At 40.1% G+C, this 24,505-nt stretch overlaps 1 protein-coding gene across 1 annotated transcript in view; it reads right to left on the bottom strand.

Moving 5' to 3' along the window:
• The window catches only part of LOC126388193 (hexokinase-4-like), a 32,078-nt gene extending 7,869 nt beyond the window's left edge, over nt 1-24,209 (bottom strand). Inside the window, exons 1-9 of the mRNA XM_050041135.1 lie at nt 24,109-24,209; nt 23,388-23,444; nt 19,504-19,617; nt 9,896-10,058; nt 9,313-9,461; nt 7,346-7,465; nt 7,057-7,152; nt 6,041-6,140; nt 218-401 (exon numbers count right to left, since the gene is read on the bottom strand). Coding sequence (XP_049897092.1) covers nt 218-401; nt 6,041-6,140; nt 7,057-7,152; nt 7,346-7,465; nt 9,313-9,461; nt 9,896-10,058; nt 19,504-19,617 — 926 coding nt within the window. The 5' untranslated portion in view covers nt 23,388-23,444; nt 24,109-24,209. The remainder of the gene's footprint in view (nt 1-217; nt 402-6,040; nt 6,141-7,056; nt 7,153-7,345; nt 7,466-9,312; nt 9,462-9,895; nt 10,059-19,503; nt 19,618-23,387; nt 23,445-24,108) is intronic.
• Nucleotides 24,210-24,505: the final 296 nt, after the last annotated feature.

Below are 24,505 nucleotides of genomic sequence, written 5' to 3'. Positions count from 1 at the left end.
CATAATTATAAGGCTACGAAAACCAAACGAATTTTATTTTATAGCGATTATACACTTGTATAAACATATTAATGGGTAGAATATTCAGATTCAGATTCAGATTTGACAATAAACCATGCCAAATATTACACACTGGCCCTTTAAAACAATCTGTAAATTTGATTTGGATCAATCGTTTCCACACTGAAAACATTTCCTAATGACCTGTCGTACGTACGTGTGGATGCCGGGGTTGATGGATGTCTCGTCCACCACCAGGTCAAACTCTGTCAGGATGTCTTTCAGGGAGCCATCGTCCCCGAAGCCGCCCCACTCTGTGTTGATGCACATCCTCCCATCCTCGCCCTCAGCACGCTTCACGTTCTTCATCTCCTCCATGTAGCAGGCATTGGTTCCCGTACCTGCAGAGAGACAGACGCACGATATAGGGTCAAGCTTATTAAATCAGGTTTGTACATGAGTTGTTTTTGAGGAGGACTCAGCTGCTGTCTACGCCACTTGAAACAAAGTAATCTCCTCAAGTTGACATTAAATTTGTTTGGGATGTCCTTATAATGACAACTTAATATTAACATAAAGACAACTTCTGGTGATGTCATCCTGGTTAATGTCAAGTTGTCATAATCAAGACAACCCAAACAATGTCAACTTGTCATTACAAAAAGTGAATGACACTTAATGACAGCAGTCATACACGTTAATAACATGTACATAATGTTCATGACAGGTTCATGACCATGTCATGTCATAGTTATGACAGTGTCATGTCACTCTTATGTAGACACCTTCAAGTAAAGTGTTACCAATATAATTTTTAATGTTTTTTACTATGCTGCCAGGTAGCATAGTAGCAGTAAGTTGATTATATTTTAAATATATTTTGTATTAATAATCTGATTCTGCAAAGTAATGAAAGTTATAAAATAAATGTAGTGGAGTAAAGAGTACATTTCCCTTCGTAATGTAATGACATAGTGAGAAGTGGCAGAAAATAGAAATATAAGTATTTCTATTTGAGGTAAATACAAGTTCCTCAAATTTGTAGTGCAGTACTCGGTGCCTCAGGTCAGCTGATCAGCTGCTCCTGGATGTACCGAGGTCCAAGCGGAAGCTCAGAGGGGATAGAGCCTTTTCTGTGGCGGCTCCCAGATTGTGGAACGATTTACCTGTCCACATTAGACTGGTCCCCTCACTGTCCATTTTTAAAACCAGTCTTAAAACCCATTTTTACTCCTTGGCTTTTAACCCAGCATGAGACTCTGCTCTTGTTTTACTGTTTTATTGTTTTTATTGTTTGTCTTATGTTTTTATTTTTGTACAGCACTTTGTTTCAGCTGTGGTTGTTTTTAAAGTGCTCTATAAATAAAGTTGAGTTGAGTTGAGTACTTGAGTAAATTTCCTTTGTTACATTCCACTGCTGAAAAGAAAGGAGCTCCATCTTTACCATTCTGCATAATGAGTACTTTTACTTCAGTGGATGATATTTCTGTACTTTTACTTGAGTAAATTTCAAATCCAGGACTTGCAAAGATACACGCAGCTACTTAAAGTTTTACTTATGCAAACAACATCTGGTGTTGTCCAACCCCCAGTTGTTACAAAATACTGTACATCCTATTTTGTAATGACAAACACAAATTGGACAATGAAAGCTACAAGCTAGAACTAGAATCACCGCCTCCTGGTTGTATGCCTCTGAAAACCCATCAAGTTGCACTTACAGTTTACATCCATGTCCGTGAAAACATGGATGCTTCACACACATCTTCCCCCAGCAGCAAATACGATCTTTACAATCAGCACAGTTTCAAGGTGGACACCAAAATGTCTCCCCTTCTGTTCCTGAGATATGAAGCTGAATCATGGCCAGAAAAGTGTTTTTGCAGAACATTATGATGTCACAGTGATGTTGACCTTTGACCTTTTGGATATATAATGTCATCACTTCATCATTTTATCCTATTAGACATTTGTGTGAAGTTCACTTCACTTCACTTCACTGTTCTATTAAGAATAATGTAAATGCTATGCATGATAAACTCTCCTGGATGAAAGTGGAGGACAGATTAGCATGCAGCCTTATTTTGTATTTAAATAATATTTGTAATTCACGTAAACCCAGTAGCCTGTTTTCTCTACTAGTACCTACCAAGTTCACACATGATTATAATACCAGACAGGCCTTAAGCTGTCGTTTTAGACTACCTCGACCTAGAACAAATGCACTGAAAAGAACTGTATTATACAGAGCTATTGTATACTGGAATGGACTTCCGTACTATCTCTTACTCAAGGGTAAGAAATCAGGATTTAAAAGGGAATTTAAAAAAGCTGTTTTGAGTAAAGAAATTAGGTTAAATTCAGTTTGATTGATTTCTGTAAAGCTGCAGAGTGTCTTATTTTGTGTTTTTAGTTTTAACTTGTAGAAACAGCTCTTAATGAGCTGGTCTCTGAATATGCGTTTGTGTATATGTGGGCGTATACGTGCGTATGTATGTATATGTATGTGCTTGTACTATGTATGTATATACATGCACTATGCGTGTGTATGCATGGTGCATCATATGTATGTATGTATGTATATATATGTGCTTGTAGGAATTTGGGTGTATATGGGTGTATGTGTGTATATGCACACGTTATGTACACATATATTCAAATTTGTCTATTCATCTAAGTATTTTTTTATTTTATGATCTTAGTTTCTTTTGTGTGAACAGAATAATTTCATTGCTTTTTGTTTTTTTAAAAAAAAAAAATTTTTTTTATCTGTGATCTCTATTTTGGGAACACTGTATAGGAACTGTTATTTGTCTTGCTTTTTAGGGACCCCAGGAAGAATAGTCGTCACCATGGTGACAACTAAGAGGGATCCATTAAACATTAAACAATAAACAATAATTAGTGTTTGAATTCCTGAGTTATGGCCAAAAGCATGTCTTGTGAGGTCATGAACTTCAACCACCAAATTCTAATCAGTTCATTCTTGAGTTCGGGTGAATGTTTGAGGAAACTGCCTCAAGGTCTTCTTGAGACATCAATTTCACAAAATTAGACGGACCCAAGGTCACAGTGACCTTGACCATTGACCACCAACTTCTAATCAGTTCATTCTTATGTCTAAGTGATGGTTTGTGCAAAGTTTAATAAGATTCCATCAAGACGTTCGTGAGATATCGCATTTGCAAGAATGGCATGAACAAACAACCCAAAAACATGATGCCTCCAGCCACAGCTAACGCCAGCTAGGAGGCCTAAAAATAAACATGATGACAAAGACTTTGAAAAGCATTATTTGTGCTTGATAAAACATGGTAATAACACCTGACATACATCTGGCTCTGCTGCAGAGTTATGACAGCTGCTTGTATGTTCCTTAGAAACAAATACACAGTAATCAAACCTTCCTGCTTGTTTTCCACCATCTATTATTTCAGTCTCTCCAACACACACACACACACACACACACACACACACACACACATAGAGGGGTGGCGTAATCATTTCCTGTGAGACAACCATTTGCTTCATATTCCAGCGAGCTCTTAAACCAAACTAATTAGAGCAGAAGAAAGGAGACCTTTCACTGCTACAACATGACCCTCATCATGTCTAATGTGATCATGATGTCATGGAGCCGCTGCTGTTCACCAGGTAAAGCACATAATGTCCGTTATGTAAGAAATCACATGTTCTGTGCGGCTCCATACCACCTGAGAGGATTCTGTTTCCCATGTTGTTAGAGTAACAGCCTCATGGGTCCACCAGATACTGTACCTGCAAGAAACAGGTATCTGCGGTATATTAAAGTATTATCCCAATCATCATGGTGACCATAGTGTCCTCTCACATACCTCCTCTTCTCAGTCCTTCTATGATCAGTCTACAGTGAGAGCCAAACATCACTTCCTGTCTAGCTTGCATAACTTGGTGAGATCTCTCATTCAGCTTATCTTTCATCGGTCTGTCTGAAACAACTGAGCGTGTTCCTGAAGCTTATTTTCTATATTTGCAGATATACTGGCTCCACTGTAGCTGCTGAAACGGTTTTGATTTCAAAATACAGATTACTTGAAAATTAAAACAAACAAATACTACAGCTAGTTGTAAACTCTGCACTCTGTCCTGTTGTTATCACAGACGTGTCTGCATTAACCAGAGACGCTCAACTTGCCAGTATACTGCAACGTTTAGCCTGCAAGCACCTATGGGATTATGGGAAATGGTGTTTTAAACTGAATAAATGACAGATTTTCTACAGCTATCATCCTGAGCGAAACACCCAAAGCAAGCCACACAGCGTGCTGTTGAAAACGGCTCTGCTCTACAGCTGGTCTGAAGAAATAGACAGCATCTAGTACTCGCTTCCCTGGGCTCTCTATGGTCCCAGAACAGTTTTCTATCTAATGGTGTTAAGGAGAGCAGACTCAAAATCAAAGGCATATCATATTTGGTAAAGTATTGCTAAACAAATCATTTTCATATTATCTTCCTGTGGAACTTGTTTGGATAAAAGTCTAGCGAAAATAATGTGTTTGGATTTCCATGAACCCACGATTGGATACAAGACACTGGGATTCAGAAGGTTTTTCAGACGTCTTACAACCTTTTTGGTTGTCCTTTATTTGGCCTTTGTCAAAGTCTGTTCGCACAAATATGCGTTCATTTCTCGGGCGCTCTGCTCTCTTTATAATTGAGAACTTTTTCTGGGACCATATAAAGGTTATCAGGAGGTGAGTACTACATAGTTTTTGGGTTAACTATTGCTTCAATAATGCAGATATTAATCTTATTAAATTTCTAGTCATATATTTTTTACACCAATGATCCTTGCCTATTAAAGAAAACCCTCCTGTAATTTGTGAGTGCTGTCTGTAACGCCTGGGCCACACTGTCTGTGAAAGCAGGGTGTACGCGTCACAGAACCCCTTTGACTTTTTTTCAGCGTCCATGTTAACAGGTTAGAGCAGCCACACTGTCCAGGTAAGCAGAGTTGCTGATGCTCTGCTGCAGAACATCTAGAGAAAAGGAGTCTTGCCTTTTTTGTGAAAATGGTCCTCTGATAATCATACTGACATAATACCGTCTTTCACTATAGTTTCAATGCTTATCTGTCGGAGGCATGATAAAATATATTTACTTATGAAATCAACACCTCTCACTTTTGTTGCAAAATAAAAACCCTCTGACAAATTTCTGTAGAATCCTCTTGATTTGTTAATACGAGGCTTTTTATTATGACATATTTGTAATTGGGAAATACAGTTCTCATAGTTGCAGGCAGCTCTGCAGAAGTGCCGCAGCAGCAACGCCGTCTGTGTGAACACCGTGCACATGCGAGCTGCAGCAGTTCAGCAACGTAACCTCACAAATTGCTCGTGCAGGCAGTGTGGCCCAGGAGTGACAATGACTTAAGTTATCAAGAAGCAAAACAAAAATCTTGTCACATTCAGTTTAAGGTGCACTTTTGCTTTTGGTACTCTTATGGTAACTCTTATGTAGTTTGACTGAAGGAAGATTTCAAAAGCAAAACTTTTACTTTTAACATCGAACCTCTGCACTGTAGTTTTGCTACTTTTACTTAAAGGTGCAGTCTGTGACTCTAATCCAATACACATTATGTCAAATTCAGCAAATATCTCCCCACGATCCGCCAGCTGTCCATTCTGTGTGTACACTGACAATAAATCCGGTGTTCATACAGCTGTGGCTTTGCAAATGGGAAACAAATAGGTGGCTCGGAGTGAGCCACACAACACTATGCTGCTTCACGTGTGCACAGGACAGAGGAAAGGCCATGGGTGTACAAAGAGAAAGTTTCAGGGAGCGAGAGGGATGCTAAAACGGAGCTGGTGAAGGAGCACTGACAGGAGGGGTGTATTTGTTGGGGTGTTGAGTATAAATATCACCAATCGTTCTCCAGAGTCACAGACTCCACCTTCACGTAAAAGATCTGACTGCTTCTTCTTTTCCTACAGATTCATGTCAGGTTTGTCTGAGGACATGCTTAAGTTGTTTACTCATTAAAATAAATGGTTACCGATGATCATGCCGATCTCACAGTTCTGGTCTCTGTAGCCGCAGCTCATCATTGTGCCCACCGTGTCGTTCACCATGGCAACTGAGCCTATATCATAGTCCTGCAGAGAGCGAGAGAGAGAGAGCGAGAGACAGGTGTGTTTATGTGCTTCCTATTTATAATCTGTATACCAAATAACCTGCCTACACACACACACACACACAGAAACACACATACACTGTGCTACATCCATCTCTCAAAGAGAAACTGCAGAGTTACACATTACTTTTAATCAGAGTCTGAGCAAAGAAACAACAAACAAACAACAAGGAATCAGCTTCATTATGGATGAATCTACTAATTGTTTTCTCCATTAATTAATGATCGTTTGGTGTGTTCCAATTCTAAAAATAGTGAGCAATGCCATCACAATTACCCAGAGCCCAAAGAAACACCTTCACAATATTTGTTTAATCCAACTAACAGTCTAAACCTCAACATTATTACAAATACATTTTATTTTTTTAAATCATTATAAAGGAAAAGCAGCAAATTGTCATATTTGTGAAGGAGCAACAAGGCGATGTTTAGCTTGAAAAATAACTTAAATTTCAGCTTTAGAACGTATTCATAAGCTCTTCATATGTTTCGAATATAAAATCATAATTTGTAAAGTAATTAATGCTGTCGCATAATTAGTAAAAAAGTGCAATTTGTCCCTCTGAGATGAAGTGGAGTGGATGTAGAAAGGGGCATGAAAAGAAAGGACACAAGTAAAGTACCTCAAAATTGTACTTAAGTACAGTACTTAGCATCAAGTATTAGTAGCATCAAATGTTCACATTTGAGAAGCTGAAACCAGACGACATAAAGTTTGAAAAATGACAATTAATACATTATCAAAATAACTGCAAATTAATTTTCTGATTACTTGACTTATTGTGGCAGCTCTCATCATGACATTTCACCCCTGCACCCCTCATGTTGCTTCACATCTCTTTTTCTTTTAAATCATCATATGAGTATTTTAGACTGACCCCTCTCCTGTGGATGGCGTCTTTCAGTAACTTCACCACGTCTTTGCCCTCCACTCCGGAGCAGTTGAAGCCTTTAGTCCAGCGGATCAGGATGCTCTGAGTGGAGAACATTTGATGTGAAAATGGGTTTCTTTTAAAAATCGCTAAAAGTTCACACTGATCGTCATGCAAGAACTTTTTCATCCTAAATCTTTTTGAACAATTTTTTTCTGTGAGGTTTGGTTAACCCTTACCCCGACTGAAACATGTAGTGTGTGTGTGTTTTCTCGTGTGAGTGTGTGTGTGAGACCTTGTCAATTTCTTTCTGTTCGCAGGGGAAGGAGAAGGTGAAGCCCAGAGGAAGAGTTAGTCCCTTCAGATTCTGAGAGACGAGAAAATCACCAAGACAGGCGGCGATGTGGTTGAACAGCTGGAGAGACAAATAGACAGACACATCTTTAACTCAAATATCTTAAACATCTTAAAAAATATACAAACACGGATAGTAAGGATATCTTTCTAGACCCAAGGCTTTTGATGTTGGCTATCTAGTTAGCTCCTTCAAGTCCCCGTCTGGCCCGAGTATGGAGCGTGGCCCGGTAGCTGGAAAGGTGCCAGTTTGCTTCCGAGCACTGCCAAGCCCCCTCACTCTGACATCTCTCCATTTAATGCATGTATAGTTCCTGTTTGTGCATGTGTGTGTATTTCGGGCCTGTGTGTATATGACAACATCCTCTGGGATTAATTAAGTATATCTTCTTCCTCTTCTATCTGATCGAGTCGGATCAGATATTTATATTTGCCTGTATTTGCCTTCTCTCAAAACGTCAGAGGTACACACAGACACATGACACAATGCACCATTAAAAACATACATTTAACAATATATATGATACAATAGTGCAAATAGGATCAATAAGTCACATATATAGTAAAAGAAGGGTCATCTTATAAATACAGCAGTGTTCCCTGATACAGCTCAAACTGAGTGTAATGGATCTAAGGCATATACTTACAGTACATACATATATGTTTAGAAAATTCTATATATAGTGTCAGACATATTGCTGAGTTGTGTCTGTGACTCGCCAGTCACCTTCCCTGCAATGCTGACAATCTTGAAGAGCTTGTTTTTGCTCTTTGCACTCAAGCTGCCGTGAGGATGTTAAACATCTCAATAACTGAGATAACATAGTTTCATACTAAACACAGGTGAGGTGATGTTTCCTGGAACACTAGTGCACTTTCTGTCGTTACACTGTTTAAAAACATACACAAAAAGATGTGAAGGCTCCCCAGGCAATGTTAGACCTCTAACAGGTTTATGGAGCTGATTTTCTGTGAGTGGGTCCCTGTTTTGTTTATCTTGTGATGTGATACCTGCTAATGGTTTCACACTATTCCATGTATCTACAGGTGATGGTAACACACTGAGATTTGCAGCAATGTGCCAACAAAGGCGGGGAGGAAGAAGACTGGTGGCGAGTAAACACGGATGAATATAAAAAGAGCAGTCATGCACATCCAAAAAATGAAGAAGGTGCTGGACTTAAAGAATTACATTAAACAAACAAAGAAAAGTCTGCACACTTCAGCTCCCCTTTTAGGTCCATTTATTCCATCATCATGGAGTGACGTTTCGGGCCACAGGTGCCCTTCTTCAGACTGAAAAATACAGCTGAGGACACCATTTTTAAAGCTCCACACAGGTTGGACCTGTGTGGAGCTTTAAAAATGGTGTCCTCAGCTGTACGTCACTCCATGATGATGGAATAAATGGACCTAAAAGGGGAGCTGAAGTGTGCAGACTTTTCTTTGTTTGTTTAGAGTAAACACGGATGCAAACAAAACAGGATGCAAACAATACAGCTGAGGACACCATTTTTAAAGCTCCACACAGGTCCCTGTGTGGAGCTTTAAAAATGGCGTCCTCAGCTGTATTTTTCAGTCTGAAGAAGGGCACGGAGCTTTAAAAATGGCGTCCTCAGCTGTATTTTTCAGTCTGAAGAAGGGCACCTGTGGCCCGAAATGTCACTCCATGATGATGGAATAAATGGACCTAAAAGGGGAGCTGAAGTGTGCGGACTTTTCTTTGTTTGTTTAGAGTAAACGCGGATGCAAACAAAACAGGATGTAAAATACTTTTAAAGAATTGGCTTTACAAATGTTTCATGAGGACAGGGGTGTCCGAGATTATACTTACTTTAATATTCTATGTATATGTGACGCCCACATTCATTTATTTCTGTTTTCTTAAACACTGTTTGCCTGAGTCACCTGTTCTCCAGTTCCCATCATCATTTCCTTCGGGATGGCACAAATCTGACTGTCCATCTTCAGCACTTTCTGCTCCTCCTCCATCACACGGACGTGAAGCACCCGGAAGTTTGTTCCACCGAGATCCAGCGCCAGGAAGTCGCCTTTCTCTGCCGGAGAGGAAACAACGGACTGATTGATCAAGAGGCAAAGGTAGTGTGTGCTTTTATTCTGCAGTTAGAAATGTAATAAAACTGGGTATTGCAGTGGTTGAAAAATAGAAATACTAATTATAAAACACTAATTTCAAATCAATAATGTTTTTGTGTCTTCAGTACAAAAAGCCATTGCGCTCTACTGTCTTCTCTTTGACTGATGCTCAATTCAGGCACAGAGTGTGTGGGCTGTATGTCTGCTAATGTTGAAATGCTAATGCTAATGCTAAATATAAAATATAAATCTACAAATAAAAATGTAAAATCTCTAAAAAAGAAAAGACAAAGCTGCACAGTGTTTTAAAACAAAGAGGAGGGAATGTGCAAATTTTCACAAAGTTAAGTTACATTAAATGATTGATAAAATATGATCAGGAATATAAACTTACCCGTCCCATCTGGAATGGCCCTGACGAAGGTGGGCAGCATCTTGACGGCCGCCCTGTGGTGAGTGTGTTTCCCCAACCCTCGAATCAGATCTTTCCTCAGGCGAGCGGAAACCTCCTGCAGCTTCTCCATAGACAGATGGAATTGATCCAGGTAGCCCTGCACCTGCAGAGAGAGAAAAGCAGACATTGTAATGTATAAAATGGACTTTTCTGACATGAATGTGTTTGATTTGATTTGATTTGATATTGCTTTATTGTCAGAAAAAAGATCTGACATTTGTCTTGTGTCTCAGGAGGTAGAATGTTTCACATAAATACAGATAAATAAGAATAAATAAAAAATTACAAACATTAAATAAGACATTACAAAATGTGGATGCAGTGCAGTATATATATTTAACAGACAAAACAGGTTTCACATCATTTATCCATAAGATGGCAGTGTTTCCTCAAAATCTAAAGTGTCAAATCAGAGTCACCCTGAAAAACTTGACACAGCGTTTGAAGTGGAATAAAACAGTGTGCTGGTGTCTGATTGCCTTCAAAAAGTTTCCTCATGTATCCTGCAGTGTTATCTTCCTCTGCTGGGTTCATGTTTAGGGTGCCATTGTCATTTTTAGTACGCTGCACTTCACGTCACACCTGCGCAAAGTGATTCCCAATTAAATCAGAATGATGTCGTCCTTCCAGTTATGACACAGCACATTTTAAAAGAACTCTGTGGCCACTTAAATGAAGCTGATGACGATCTTATGTCACTACCAGGAGTGCTAAATCACACCCGAGGATCCTTAAGACAAAGGGAACTCCTGAGCTGAAAGAAGCGGCAGATTTGACACAGTTGTCACTCGGGATGACATCACGTTTTGTCAATGGACTTCATCATTATGTCTAAAGTGATTTGTTGACAGGTGGAATGTGTGATTCATCAACAGATATGAATGAACGGAGATGGACAGATATGTTGCTGCTGTAATGTCAGCTACAGGAAGGCCTAGGCACTGCTATTCTCTTTTGAGCCCAGTTTGTTTTAACCTATACTTGTTTAAAAGTACGTCGAACTAGATATTACCGGCTCCTGTGAGGCATCTTTCTTCTATGATTTATGAGTGTATTTATGGATTCTCGATAGACATCAGAGATGATGAAATACTCAAGAAGTGTCACACTGAATGATGTCAATATGTGTTTAGAATTGACTGAGTCATGACTTTGAGAAGGAGTGTGATTTCTGACTCAAAGCATTTGTGCAAATTATTTTACTGTACATTAGAAGTCATTCACCCACTGAGCAATCCTCTGACATCGCCTGGTTGACTTTACATCAGTTGGAAATCATACATAATATGAGGAATTTATTTCACAAATTCTACATATTCTCACTTTATATTTGGATATTCAGTGGCAGTTCATCTGGTGGTCTGTTATAACGTACGTCCTGCAGTAACATCACGTTTTACTGTGGTCTATATGCCACATAGGAATAAAAACACAGTAATAAAAAGACATGTTTGTGTCTCTGTTACATGAAATGTTTGAGGCTCCGCAGGAAGAGGCCTGGTTGGCACAACATGTTACGGTCCCCTAGAGATGCCAACAACAATTCTCATTTCTCTTCCTGTTTTCCACTTCCTTTGGCTGGACTGCACACATTTTAAAAGCTGGGAAAATGTAATGTACCAAACTGCTTTTGTATTTGTACATGGACACATAGCGCTCCACAGTGTGGCATTTATTTCACATCTGTAACCTCCTATTTAAACTAAAAGTAAACGATCAAATCTAAGGTTTAAGACTTGTTTTCTTGTTTTTGTTGTGTTTTGTTTTGTTGTGTTTTTTGTTCGGGTAACATGTAGCAGACATAATGAGGAAGAGGAGTATAGGACACATCATCCAGACATGATGTGCAGCTTCCTGTACCGTTTCTATGGAGGGTCTCTGTTGTGTTGGCTGTTTTGGCACTCCCAACAAAGTGAACTTCCTTTCTGGATAATAAATAATAATTGTGAGCACAAGAGCAGCTCTGTTATATAAAGAGTTATGGAGAAAAATGATTCATAGTTGCATTTTGATTAAGGCCACAAAGAATGGAATTCTGGGTAAAAAAAACTGCTCACATGCTTTCAGAGGAACAAACATATCTTCTTAACTTTTTGCACAGGCGCCTTGGTAACAGTAAAATCCTCTTTTCTGTGTGTGAAATATTAATAATGATATCAGTTTTTAAATGTCAAATGTGACATGTGATGTGAGGGGTGGCTGCAACCCAATTCCTAGAATAAATGATGGTGTCATACCACGACTACTTGACATTTGTACGTTATTATGAACCAGATATAGAGAAACTATGTTTCAACAATGCTGGTTAATGTGTGGTTAGGTTTAGACATAAATAACACTCAGTTATGGTTGGTAAAGACCATATGTTTGGCTTAAAATACCCACATTGGTTGGCACAAAGGCCGCTGGAAAAGCAGGGACCAATTGGTAAAAAAAACACGGCTTTTTGTGGCCCTATCCCGGCTGGAAACACCTCAATGTATCTGTAAAAAACAGCCACTTCCCATGTCACCATCCCCGGTGGAAACACAGCAACGGATCTTTAAAAAACACCCAGGTTTGGAGGCTAAAAAGGAACTGAAAATACATTGTTTGTTTGTTGGTCTTGAATGGTGGTTTGTGGCTTGGCAGGCGTCATGCCTTAATATTATGTCACTTTACAATGTATCTGTGGTTTGCAGAAACGTACAATGCCAACATCTTCTTCTGGTGATTGGGCTGGGAGGGCGCATGGAGGGAAAATTGCTTTAACAGGGTGATCTGGTTTTTTTTTTTTTTAAAAAGGGAATTGGGTTATTTAGATGATCAATACAAAACCTATGTGATACATATTACATGTATAACTTATTTGTGTTCATTTCAAATCACAGAAAAAATGAAGCTCAGAGAATCAGAAAGTTAGGATACAAAGGAGGAAGATCATCTTGACCTGTGCATACCAGAGTGTATGAGGCTCAGTAGTGAAGGAAGATTAGAGAGAGTCTCTGTATAATGGGGAGCCTGGCACCACGGTGCATCCCAACCAATCAGGAGGAGTGTAGCTTGAAAGTTTTAAAAAGGATGCCAGGAGAAATGTTCCTGGTCTGCACTCTCAATCCACACTTCCAGATCTGTATTATGCTGCTCTGCAAATCCGAAGAATAAAAAACTTTGTGCTTCAGAAGCAGAGTTTCGTTTTTCCATGTCTCAGTGTTCAGTTTCTATCTATTGATGGCTATTTATTTTAAGTTCAAGAACAGTAAACAGAGGTAAGAAAAAACACAACAGTGGCTGTGCTTAGGCGCAGCTGAGAATTGAGCTAAATGCTAACATCATTTTACGGCTCTGTCACACCAAGCCTATAGTTGGCTGTTGGTAAGCGTATATCATCCTAGTTTTTGCACTGTATCCCGCACCGTTGCACTAGTCAGCCCTTGTCGGCCCTTGTCAGACAAATCAGCATGTTGAATCGGTGTCAGCGCCTTCTGAGCCAGTTAATGAAATCACCGTTATTGGCAGTCTAGCTCAGCACACGAGACAAGAGAAGGAAGTGAGGAAAGTAAACAAAGGGCTAAAGTCAAGAGGGCGTTAGCTTGAAACAAACTAATTATATTAGGTAAGATTTTTTTTGCCACTGGGCTCCTTAGCATAAACACTTTGTAATTTGTGTCATTGTTGGCTTTGTTCTTTCAACATCAGGTTGTGATGTCAGTGTGCTCACTGGTTAATTGGCGTCTTGAATCCGTCGCAACAGCCAGCTAGTTCTTTGATGTTGGTTTGGTGTGTCTCGGCCTTCAGGTGTATAGACTCAAGGGCTGTGTCGTGCCACATAAATGTTGTATTCTTTTATATTTTGTGATGTGTGTTACACCTTGATCCCAGAAAAACACTCTCTCTTATTCTGCCCTGCACAGAGATGTATGGTAAAACAACAATAAACTGGACTGATTGATTTTTTCCTGTTGCTGGTTCAGATTATGTTCTCATAGTGACGTACTGGTATACTTTGTTTTCCACAGTAGTTTTTTGTATCTGTGTCCTCATCAGGTCAAATGAACCAACCTAAACCCTCCTTAATCCAATTTAAGGTAAGGTAAGCTTACTTTGTGCTGTAGGTAAATAAAAACACCCTAAAAACTGTGTGGGTGCGTTTGTAAAATGTGTCTGGGCAGGATGTGTGTTTGGGTGTTGCTATACATCCAAGTTTCAACATGGAGGCTCAGAGCAGATCACAAACAGAACCAGTTTCACCACAGTCTATCAGTGGTGTGATGGTATCACGCTGAATATTTCCCCTTGACAGGCTGGCTGGCTTTTTCTCACGTGTTCTTTACTGTAAGCGTCTGAAATACCTCAGACAAGTTTCAACAGTCCTGCTGCTGCTGATACCTATGAAAAATCTGATTCCCTGGCAGAGTGGGGCATGTTGGGATAATACGTGGAGGAGCTGTGGGAAATTAATGTTAGCTGGAATTCTTGTTAAAAGGTATCATTTCATCTGGTGATTGGGTCAGTTATTGGCATGTCACATGGGTACACAAAACATCTCAGGTAGCAAATTTCAGCTAATCTGATCGGCACATTCCTAATTAATTAACCCTTTATTAAACGCAGCTCCCCTTAGTTACTGTTGATGTTTAGTCTATGGTTTTATGGTGTTTATTTACCATCAAAATTTGGGTCTTGCAGGCTTCTCATTTCTAGCCGACAACCATCAATCTAATCAGCTGAAATATTATCTTTGGCTGGCAGATGTATCAGCTATAGCTAGCATCTTGGCTAACTAACACTCATTTTGAAAACAAACAGCAACCTCTGGGACTGAAAAACGAAGCCAACACAGAAGTGCCAAAAACTGCAGTTCCCCTAATGGCCACTTGAGGCTGGCTCCAGAAGCGAGTCAATCCTCATAGACCCCCATGTTAAACTGCCCAACTTTACAGCAGAAACAAACATGTTTACAGCCTGGATCGAAAAACGGTTTTAGTCTCCATCGCTAATTTTGATATTCATGCACAGGGAGTACATTTTTACATAATTCACCATTTAGGGCATCCTGTGGGGGGTGCTCCGGGAGTATGGGGTTGGTGGCCCCTTGCTAAGGGCCATCCAGTCCCTGTACCGAAGGAGCACGAGTCTGGTTCGCGTGGCCAGCAGTAAGTCGAACCTGTTCCCGGTGAGAGTTGGACTCCGCCAGGGCTGCCCTTTGTCACCGGTTCTGTTCATAACTTTCATGGACAGAATTTCTAGGCGCAGCCGAGTGGTGGAGGGTGTCAGGTTCGGTGACGGGAGGATCTCGTCCCTGCTTTTTGCGGATGACGTGGTCCTCCTAGCTCCATCGAACAGTGACCTCCAGCTCTCGCTGGGGCGGTTCGCAGCCGAGTGTGAAGCGGCTGGGATGAGAATCAGCACCTCCAAGTCTGAGGCCATGGTCCTCAGCCGGAAAAGGGTGGATTGCCCACTCCAGGTCGGGGGGGAGGTCCTGCCTCAGGTGGAGGAGTTTAAGTATCTTGGGATCTTGTTCACGAGTGAGGGTAGGATGGAGCGGGAGATTGACAGGCAGATTGGGGCGGCGTCAGCAGTGATGCAGGCGCTTAACCGGTCCGTTGTGGTGAAGATGGAGCTTAGCCAGAAAGTGGAGCACTCGATTTACCGGTCAATCTACGTTCCAACATTCACCTATGGTCATGAGCTCTGGGTAGTGACCGAAAGAATGAGATCACAAGTACAAGCGGCCGAAATGAGTTTCCTCCGCAGGGTGGCTGGGCTCAGCCTAGAGATAGGGTGAGGAGTTCGGATATCCAGGAGGGACGCCTAGAGATAGGGTGAGGAGTTCGGATATCCAGGAGGGACTCGGAGTAGAGCCGCTGCTCCTCCACATCCAGAGGAGCCAGTTGAGGTGGTTCTGGGCATGTCCAACCAGGAGGAGACCTCGGGGCCGCCCCAGGACACGGTGGAGGGTCACATCGCCCAGCTGGCCTGGGAACGCCTTGGGGTTCCCTCGGAAGAGCTGACGGAAGTGGCTGGGGAGAGGACTGTCTGGGCTTCTTTGCTGAGGCTGCTGCCCCCGCGACCCAGACCCGGGTAAGCGGAGGACGACGATTACGAGTACGAGTACGAGAATTCACCATTTACACTGTTTTCATTTTATTAAAGCTTAAAGTTATGCATATTTAAGGGCAGGGTGGCTTGAGCGATAGGCTGTCTGCGACGGATCCACCCCTTGCTCCTTCACACCTCCACCCTCGTCCAAACACGGTCACTTCTGGCTCCAAAAAACCAAGATGGCGACAGCTAAAATGCTGAACTTGAGGATTCAAAACGGAAGTCCAAAACCAATGGGTGACATCACAGTAGATACGTGCATTATTCTATACAGTATGTGGTTGAAAGCTCCTCATCCAGAGGACTTTAATGAATCCAACTAACTGTAAAAAGCATCCTATCGATATAAGAGCCTAGACATGATGGCTATAATGCTAACAGACTGAAGCTAAAGCTAACGGGCCCCAGGTTAAAAGTCCTCAATAAATCATGGAGAAGACGTGAAAATAAACAGACAGTATGTATTCCAGAGGAGAGCTGGTCACACAGTATTATTAAAACACCAGTGAATTTTTTTCTAACTTTGTTCGGATGCTAACTAAAGACACACGCTACATATTAAAACCCACCATCTTATAAAATACAAAAAAGTAAAAGCCACTTAAAAATACAGGTCAGCTTTACTTTTACATAAAAGTTCAACTTCAGCACGTTCTTTTATTTCATTCATTTATCTTTTTTGTTCCTTTGTTATCTACTCTTATTTTTAAGTAACTTTTAAATACATATTTTATTTGTCATCCCTTGTTTTTGATTGTACTACTTTGTGCATCTAGTTTTGTGCATCTGTCACCTACAGTATATGAAATGCACTATATAAATAAAGTTTTCTTATCCTTCTTATTGTTATTAGCCTTCTATTAGCACAGATGTAGCAGCCCCATATGGTTTGTGTGATGCTCTTTGAACTGAACCTGGTTCCAGCACCAGCACCAGGACCAGAAGCCTCTCTGCAGAAACTAACAGTAAGTGTAAATAAAGCGTAGTGCACATTACTCCACGCTGTCTGTTTTTCTTCTTTCAATGACTTACAGTAATTTTCCAGGGGCGTGTTTGTTCAGGCCTCGTCTCGCTCTTACTCTGTAGCATTAAACTCTTTCTTCACCCCCGACTCTCACATGATCATCTCTTATTATTTGTCTCATGTCCTTACATGCTTGTTGCAGTCGTTACCCAAATGAAGCCGTGACTAACTTCATTCCTTCACCATGACCCTAAAGGGCTGAGCTTTACAAATGCATACATTATAGTGGCTTGGGCCAACCTGTTACATACAGTAGATCACTGTACAAACGTGCACAGTAATTATAAACCAGTGGTAGAGGAAGTACTCAGATCTTTTACTTATGTGAAGGTAGCAATACAACAGTGCAGAAATACTATTAAAAGTAAAAGCTCTGCATTTAAAATTTGACTAGCAGCAAAATGTATGAAGTATGATGTATGAATTTTGTATTAGTGGATTATATATCTATACACTGTGTAAGTAGAGTTACTTCACAATAGTTCATCTACAATACAATCAGTCAATAATGCTTAATATTCTGTAAACTGAGCATATATATTCTTATCTTCAAAGTAACTACAGCTGTCAGATAAATGTAGTGGAGTATAAAGTACTGTATTTGCCTCCAAAATGTAGCGGAGTAAAAGTAGAAAGTCGAATTAAAGGTACCTCAGAATTATACATTAGTACTTGAGCAAATTTACTTTGTTACTTTCCACCACTACCTTTACTCGTAAGTATTGGCATCAAAATCTAAAGTATATAACATGCTGAATGGTTCACTTCACAATGCTAATATTAAAATATTGGATAATGAGTACTGATGTGTCAGTGTGAACATCATTCTGATATTGCAGCTGGTAAATATGGGGCTAAGTTAAATCTATTTACACGCATAATATCATCATGTATTTGTTGATTATACTTTGCATTATCATCTGAAATAAATGTAGTGAAGTAAAACTAATCATATTTGCCTCTGAGTTGCAGTGGAGTATATCTATAATGTAGCAGAAAATAAAAATAATAGAGTAAAGTGCAAGTACACCAACATTGTATTTCAGTGCAGTAGTTGAGTAAATGTACTTCAGGGTTCATGGTTGACTCAGAAAAATCTGCAGGAGGTTTTCTAGGAATAAAGAGGAGTGTTTAGTGCGACTCTTGCACTTGTCCAAAAATTTGTGAACTTGCGATCATAAAACTGAAAACTGGAAGTCCTCTATTGCAAAATGAAGGTATAAAATGTCTTTGCTACTGTTCATCTGTCACTGAATGATCCTGTGACTGAACCTCCCGTCTGAATCACACTGATACAAACACCGGGATTTCCTAATCTCAGTATCCTCCCAGCAGCAGCATTGACTTACTACAGCTGACTGTTTCCTCCCATCGTGAGTAACAAGGCTTAAATCACAGAGCCAGAATGTTATGAATGACGTTACGATTAGCGTTTTACACAATCACACTGATGCAGTCACTTTGACAGCCAGATTTCCACGAGTTGGTGACACAGTTCTTTGTAGGCAACGGGTTTTTATTTTTGTTTCTTCTCAGTCAACGTGGGTAAAATCACGTCTTCATATGTGGCTGTGTATAAAGGCTGTATGCCAACAGCTGTCTGTATTTGAATTATAGTTTTTGTGCATAACCTTTGGTCAGCAATAAAAGAGGGATTCAGTGTACTAAAGTAATGTAGCAGTGCCTCAGGGTAAAGGTGCTCCACTAAGTAAAAGTTTTGCAACCAAAATCTTACTTTAGTAAAAGTACAAAACAACTATCAACAAAATGTATGTAAGTAAAAGTACTTATTAGGCAGCATAATGACACTGTGACATCATATCATTGGATTATAATTACACATGCAGCATTAATGTGAAGCTAATTTTGACTACTTTTTATACGGTTATTGTTTCATCTACTACAATTCATTGTCATTATTCTTTATATGTAAAACCCTGCTCTTTAAAGTAACTGTAGCTGTCAGATAAATGTAGTGAAGTAGAAGTATAAATTAGCATAACATGGAAATACTAAAGTAGAGTACAAGTACCTCAAAATTATACTTAAGTACAAACATGAGTAAATGTAGAATGTAGTTGCTTTGCTTCACTGCCTTGTAACAGAGCTCTCCCGTTTTTTTTTTACATCTTTACTTTTCTTTTTGAATTTTATTTTTATGTATGTTTATATGATTTTTTTTCCCCAGTAAAGCCTGGATTTGTTTATGTTGTTGTTTATTGTATAAAAAAAAATAAAGAAGAATAAGTATGCTTACTTTTTGTCTTTGTGTTTGGTATATGTTGCCCAATTTAAAAACTCATGAATCAAAGGGCCGGTTTGCATCGCTGCAGTGACACTTCATGCTGTGGTGTCTGAGCTAATATTGTCGTCTGTGCTGCTTGTTGGCAGAATTTAAACAAACAACGACAAACATGTTTTCTCCTCAGGTGACACGTACCTTACTGAGCGTCTCTGGAGGGATGCCGTGGTGCAGGGTAGAATTGTCTCTGCCCATTTTGGCCTTCTTGGAAATCTGTGTGTTGTACTCGCCGTTTGCTTCTGTGGTGCTCATCTGGACAGAAAAAGTTAAAGGGTAAGTTCACCCATATTACAAAACACAGCTATAGTCTAATGTAGTAGCATAAAGCTATGTGAATAGTCACCACCCTAATGCATTAGAGATGAGGTAATTTTTTGGTGGGAGTTAAATTATCACGTTCGAACAAGACTAAGTCTGCAGCCATGCTATGTAAGACACTGCTATGTAAGCCGTAGCCTACTAAATGAACTAAATGCTAAATCAGCATGCTAACACAGTCACAATGACAATGCAAACATGCTGATGTTTAGCAGGAATACAGTTGACCATGTTCACCATGTTTTAGCAAGCTAAACTTTATGCTGCTAATCAGCACTAAACACTAAAGCACATTTCACATGCTGGTATCTATTTTTTTTCGTGAGCTACAGGCATTTTGTTAGCGTTTCAGCCCTCAGTTTCACATTGTGGCGCAGACAGTTTTCCCCTCTGGTGGGCGTGGCTTTCAGAGTATGATGCCTCGCACTCGATGAGAGTTTTGTGTTGATGTTCAAACTGATATTCGATCCTGTTTGATAAATTGCTGGCAAAATTTAAAATATATTTTGTTAGCATTCAACGGTTAGCCGACGGTCAAAGCTCAGGAGATGTAACCTTTCTGCTAAATATTAGCCAACTGACTTGAGAGGAAGCAAGGAGACAATAAATTATTAAACTATACATTATTTTCACGTTTTGTTCCACGATATAGAATATGTCAGCAAATACGCCACCCATGACTTGTGAAGCTTTTCTGTGTCTTAAAAAAGGCGGTTGCTATAAGTGGCTAAATGAGACTACAAAATGTCATCACACCAACCATGGCTTTACAGCCTCGTTGTGGTGGGGATTTTAATTCATGTGACTATAATGCAGTTCGTTTAATGTTAGCTTTTCACTTCTGGTGATTGGCGAAATTTGCAACAAACAGTCATGATTCCAAGACGATGAATCCTACTTACTTTGGTGATCCTCTGACATTTCCTCTAGTGCATCAGGACGTCAATTTGTTTTATATGTATTTTCACTAGAAGTCTTGTACTGCATTACTTTAATATATGATTGGTTCTGGCATCTTTTTAGAGGACTTACTTGGCAGTTGGACAGTAAGAGGAAGTAAGAGGACACTGTTTGGGGATCTTTCTGTGAATAAATCAAACTGAAACTATAAAAATGACACCTTAAGGCCACCTGAATTTATTTCTTTGTCTTTGAGAATTTAAGTCTTCCTTTTAGATGTTTTAGATGCATGGGAGTTTAAAAGTCAGCTGAAATGGTGCACTTACATCCCTTCATATTTCCTCATCAATCCCTAATCACAAGTTGCAGTAAACAAATATCCCAGAATCCTTTTTAGTCAAGATCATGTGGCTTCACAGTATAAAGTGAACAAACAGTAATAAGTTACATATAAAAGGGGAACAATTTCTTATTTCACTTCCACCTGCTGTTCATCATCTGACTGATCCAAGGACACTGTCATATATCTAACAAATACAAATACAAGCCAAAATCAAGTTCACACATTAGTGCATCCAACTAGTGTGTCAACATAACACGGCGGTTAGGCATGAAAAGAGAGGGAGCTGTGACCAGAGAATATCATCATGCTAATGTATGTATTTTACATGAGTTACTATTGTGGGAACTGCACTGTCATCTGACCTCGATCTTTGGAGTCACATTGGAGAGTGCGCTTGTTGACTGACGGCAACTACTTCCACCTTTGGCCGTTGAACTCCTGAACTTTAATAATCTAATCAACATGGAATTAGTTGAATAAAGAGTCTGAATTAAAGGGATAGTGCACCCAAAAATGAAAATTCAGCCATTATCTACTCACCCATATGCTGAGGGAGGTTCAGGGGAAGTTTTAGAGTCCTCATATCACTTGTGGAGATCCAAGGGGAGAGGAGGTAGCAACACAACTCCACCTAATGGAGGCTGACGGCGCCCCAGATTCAAACGTCCAAAAACACATAATTGAAACCACAAAATATCTCCATACTATGAGCTCACATGTGCTTGAGACCGTGAGACATGGGCACCTCCTTCATTTGTGTTCATGTGCTTTTTTTTATGTCGGGGCTTCAGGACACTTGGATCACTACGGACGAGCAGTATGGAGATATTTTGTGGTTTCAATTATGTGTTTTTGGACGTTTGAATCTGGGGCGCTGTCAGCCTCCATTAGGTGGAGTTGTGTTGCTACCTCCTCTCCCCTTGGATCTCCGCAAGTGATGTGAGGACTCTAAAACTTCACCTGAGCCTCCCTCGGCATATGGGTGAGTAGATAATGGCTGAATTTTCATTTTTGGGTGCACTATCCCTTTAAGACTACAACTACATAAATAAGTAAAAATTTAAAATTCATTCAGTGGGCTTTGAGAAATAGAGTTTTACTCACATAAATATGTAAAACTGAATAACAAAAATTGCAAATTGGCAACAGCTTTGACCTCCATGCCAAATTTCAGTCTCAGGGCAAAACCTAAAGTGTAGGGGAGTTTTTGCAGAACGAGAAAGTGAGCTATAGTGCTGCTAGTCGCATCAAAAAACAAATATTTTTCTAGCCAGCAGCTGCTCAGCAAGCACATGCAGTTGATAATTGGTGTCTTTTACATTTGGTTGAGGACACTGATCATCCATCAGGCCCACAGCGATGGTGATCCGGTCACTCTTTTATATTGTTTTCATGTGCAGAACCATTCCTTAACTTTTTACAAGCTTATGTGAGGACACTGGTGTCTTTCAAATAAGGAAATTCATCAGTCATTTCAGCCACCACGACTATAAGGGACCCGTGTTAGATAATATATCTACAATCTGTCAAATAGAAAACATCCTCTAACCTCTGCTGACAGCTTTAAAGCCACACTAATACAAATTCTTCACAGTGTTGACAGTGTGTCAAAGGTGTTGATTTTGCTTTGCTTAGCGTGTTAGTTTGGTTTTACCGACCGCAAACTCCACTATCATCCAGATTTAGTTGCCACAGCTGTTTTTCAATGTGTCAGATACACATTTAATCAACTTTTAGGTAAATAAGTATTGGTATATTATAAACTGTGAGGTTTGGGAGTCCTGGGCCAGAAAATTTTGAGCATTAAACACTTAATTTCCAGCATTCAGGTGAATTTTTATGCTCCAATATGAGCTTTTTTCTGCGTCAATTTATGGTGTGAGTGTCTTTAATTTAGTCGAAGTAAAGTCCTCTGTTACTTGGGTTTATTGGGAAGGACAAACGCACATGTTCTAAATGTTGAGGTGGATCTTTCACCTATGTCCAATCCAAAATCTAGACATTAATGATAATTATCCAATAATATAAAATTGACAGGAGTCATTCTGCATAATGGGCAGTTTAACTTACTTTAAGCTCATTTCGTTGCTATTACTTCTACACTGTCTTTACTAAAGTAAAAGTTAAAGCACTTCTACTAGTCCTACTACACCTATAATGACTGTACTTGTTTCAGCATCACTCAGGTCACTAAACCACTGAAGACACCCTGAACACAAACCACAAATGTTGTGACATCTGCAACATCAGGGGAAGCTCCATCAGATGACAACACTCTGGATTAAGTTTATGTTGTGTTTTGAGCGGAGTGTCTCCTTCAGCTCATATAACAGGAAACACAGTGGACCTTTGTCTCTGCCTCTTAAAGTTTACTTCAACCAATAAGATGCCACAGACAGAAGTCACACTTGAGTATCTGCTACAGCCCCTGCCAGCATAATTAAACATCTGTAACACTCACTTTTCTTCCAACAGGATGCAGTTTATGAAGGTCGGACACGCCCTGTGACAGTTTCACCTGAGCAGGAACAGAACGTTAGACAGCTTAGCTTTCTTTTCTTTTCTTCCACAGCTGAGAGGTGAAATTTCAGCTTTAAAATAACTTGAATTGACGAGATTATCACATGTAAAGTTCATCCAAAATCTCATTTGTAACCTGACGCACAGTGTAGCTGGTCACTGGGAGAGAAGCCAAAAAACTGAGCGACTTTAATAAACTTTGAAGGAGCATTTCAGGTTTCTGAAGGCACCAGAAACACACATCAGAGACAGTTTGATCATGAGCTGTTGATAAAAGGCCAATAAAAGATACAATCATACAGAAGGAAATACAGCTAAAGGTTTCAAAACTGGGGCTCAGGAGGGTAGTTTAAAAAGGCAGCAAAGGGTCTCAGGTGAGATGGAGCTGATTTGCAGAGCTGCTGTTCAACATTTAAAGAAAGTAATGAGAGTTTTCAATGAGCAACAACTTAACTTTGAAAACTAAATAAAGACAGGACAGTAAATCCTCCACACCTCTGGTGATTTCATGAGCTTAGGCTGTATTTACATGGACGTGTTTGCTGATCAAACAGCTGCCTTCCTCCCTCTTACCTCTCTCTTAACAGTTCATCTCACATGTAAAGACAAGTTGTTATCTTTGCACACCGAAGAAGCACAAACAGTGAAGTATACCAACTCACCTTTGCGTCCCGCGCTGCTCCGCTCGACCTGACACGAGTCAACTTCCTTAATGAATAAGAAAAGAGTGTGAGAGCTCAGTTTGTGTTTACACCCACCCCATCTGAAGGATTCGTGTCGCAACACCGGTGAGGCGCGCGTCTTGTAGTCTAAGCTGACAGATGGTGGATGTCGGGGTGCGGCACTCATGTTTTACGCGCGGCGGCACAGATCCAAACAGCTGATCGAACCGACTCTAACATCCACAGCCGAGCTTCACCGAGAGGACACCGTGTTGTTGTTGTGATTTAGTCCAAATAAAGCTGAGGGAGAGCTCGTGCAGTTTGCAGCAACAGGTGTCTCCCTGCGCGTAAAGGCGCATGAGAGGGATCACTTCACCCCAAAATACATCCAACTTAA

This window comes from Epinephelus moara, chromosome 3, assembly GCF_006386435.1.
Source record: "Epinephelus moara isolate mb chromosome 3, YSFRI_EMoa_1.0, whole genome shotgun sequence".
Classification (NCBI taxonomy): Eukaryota; Metazoa; Chordata; class Actinopteri; order Perciformes; family Serranidae; genus Epinephelus; species Epinephelus moara.
Note: the sequence above shows the minus strand (reverse complement) of the source record. Positions and strands in the feature narration are given on the sequence as shown.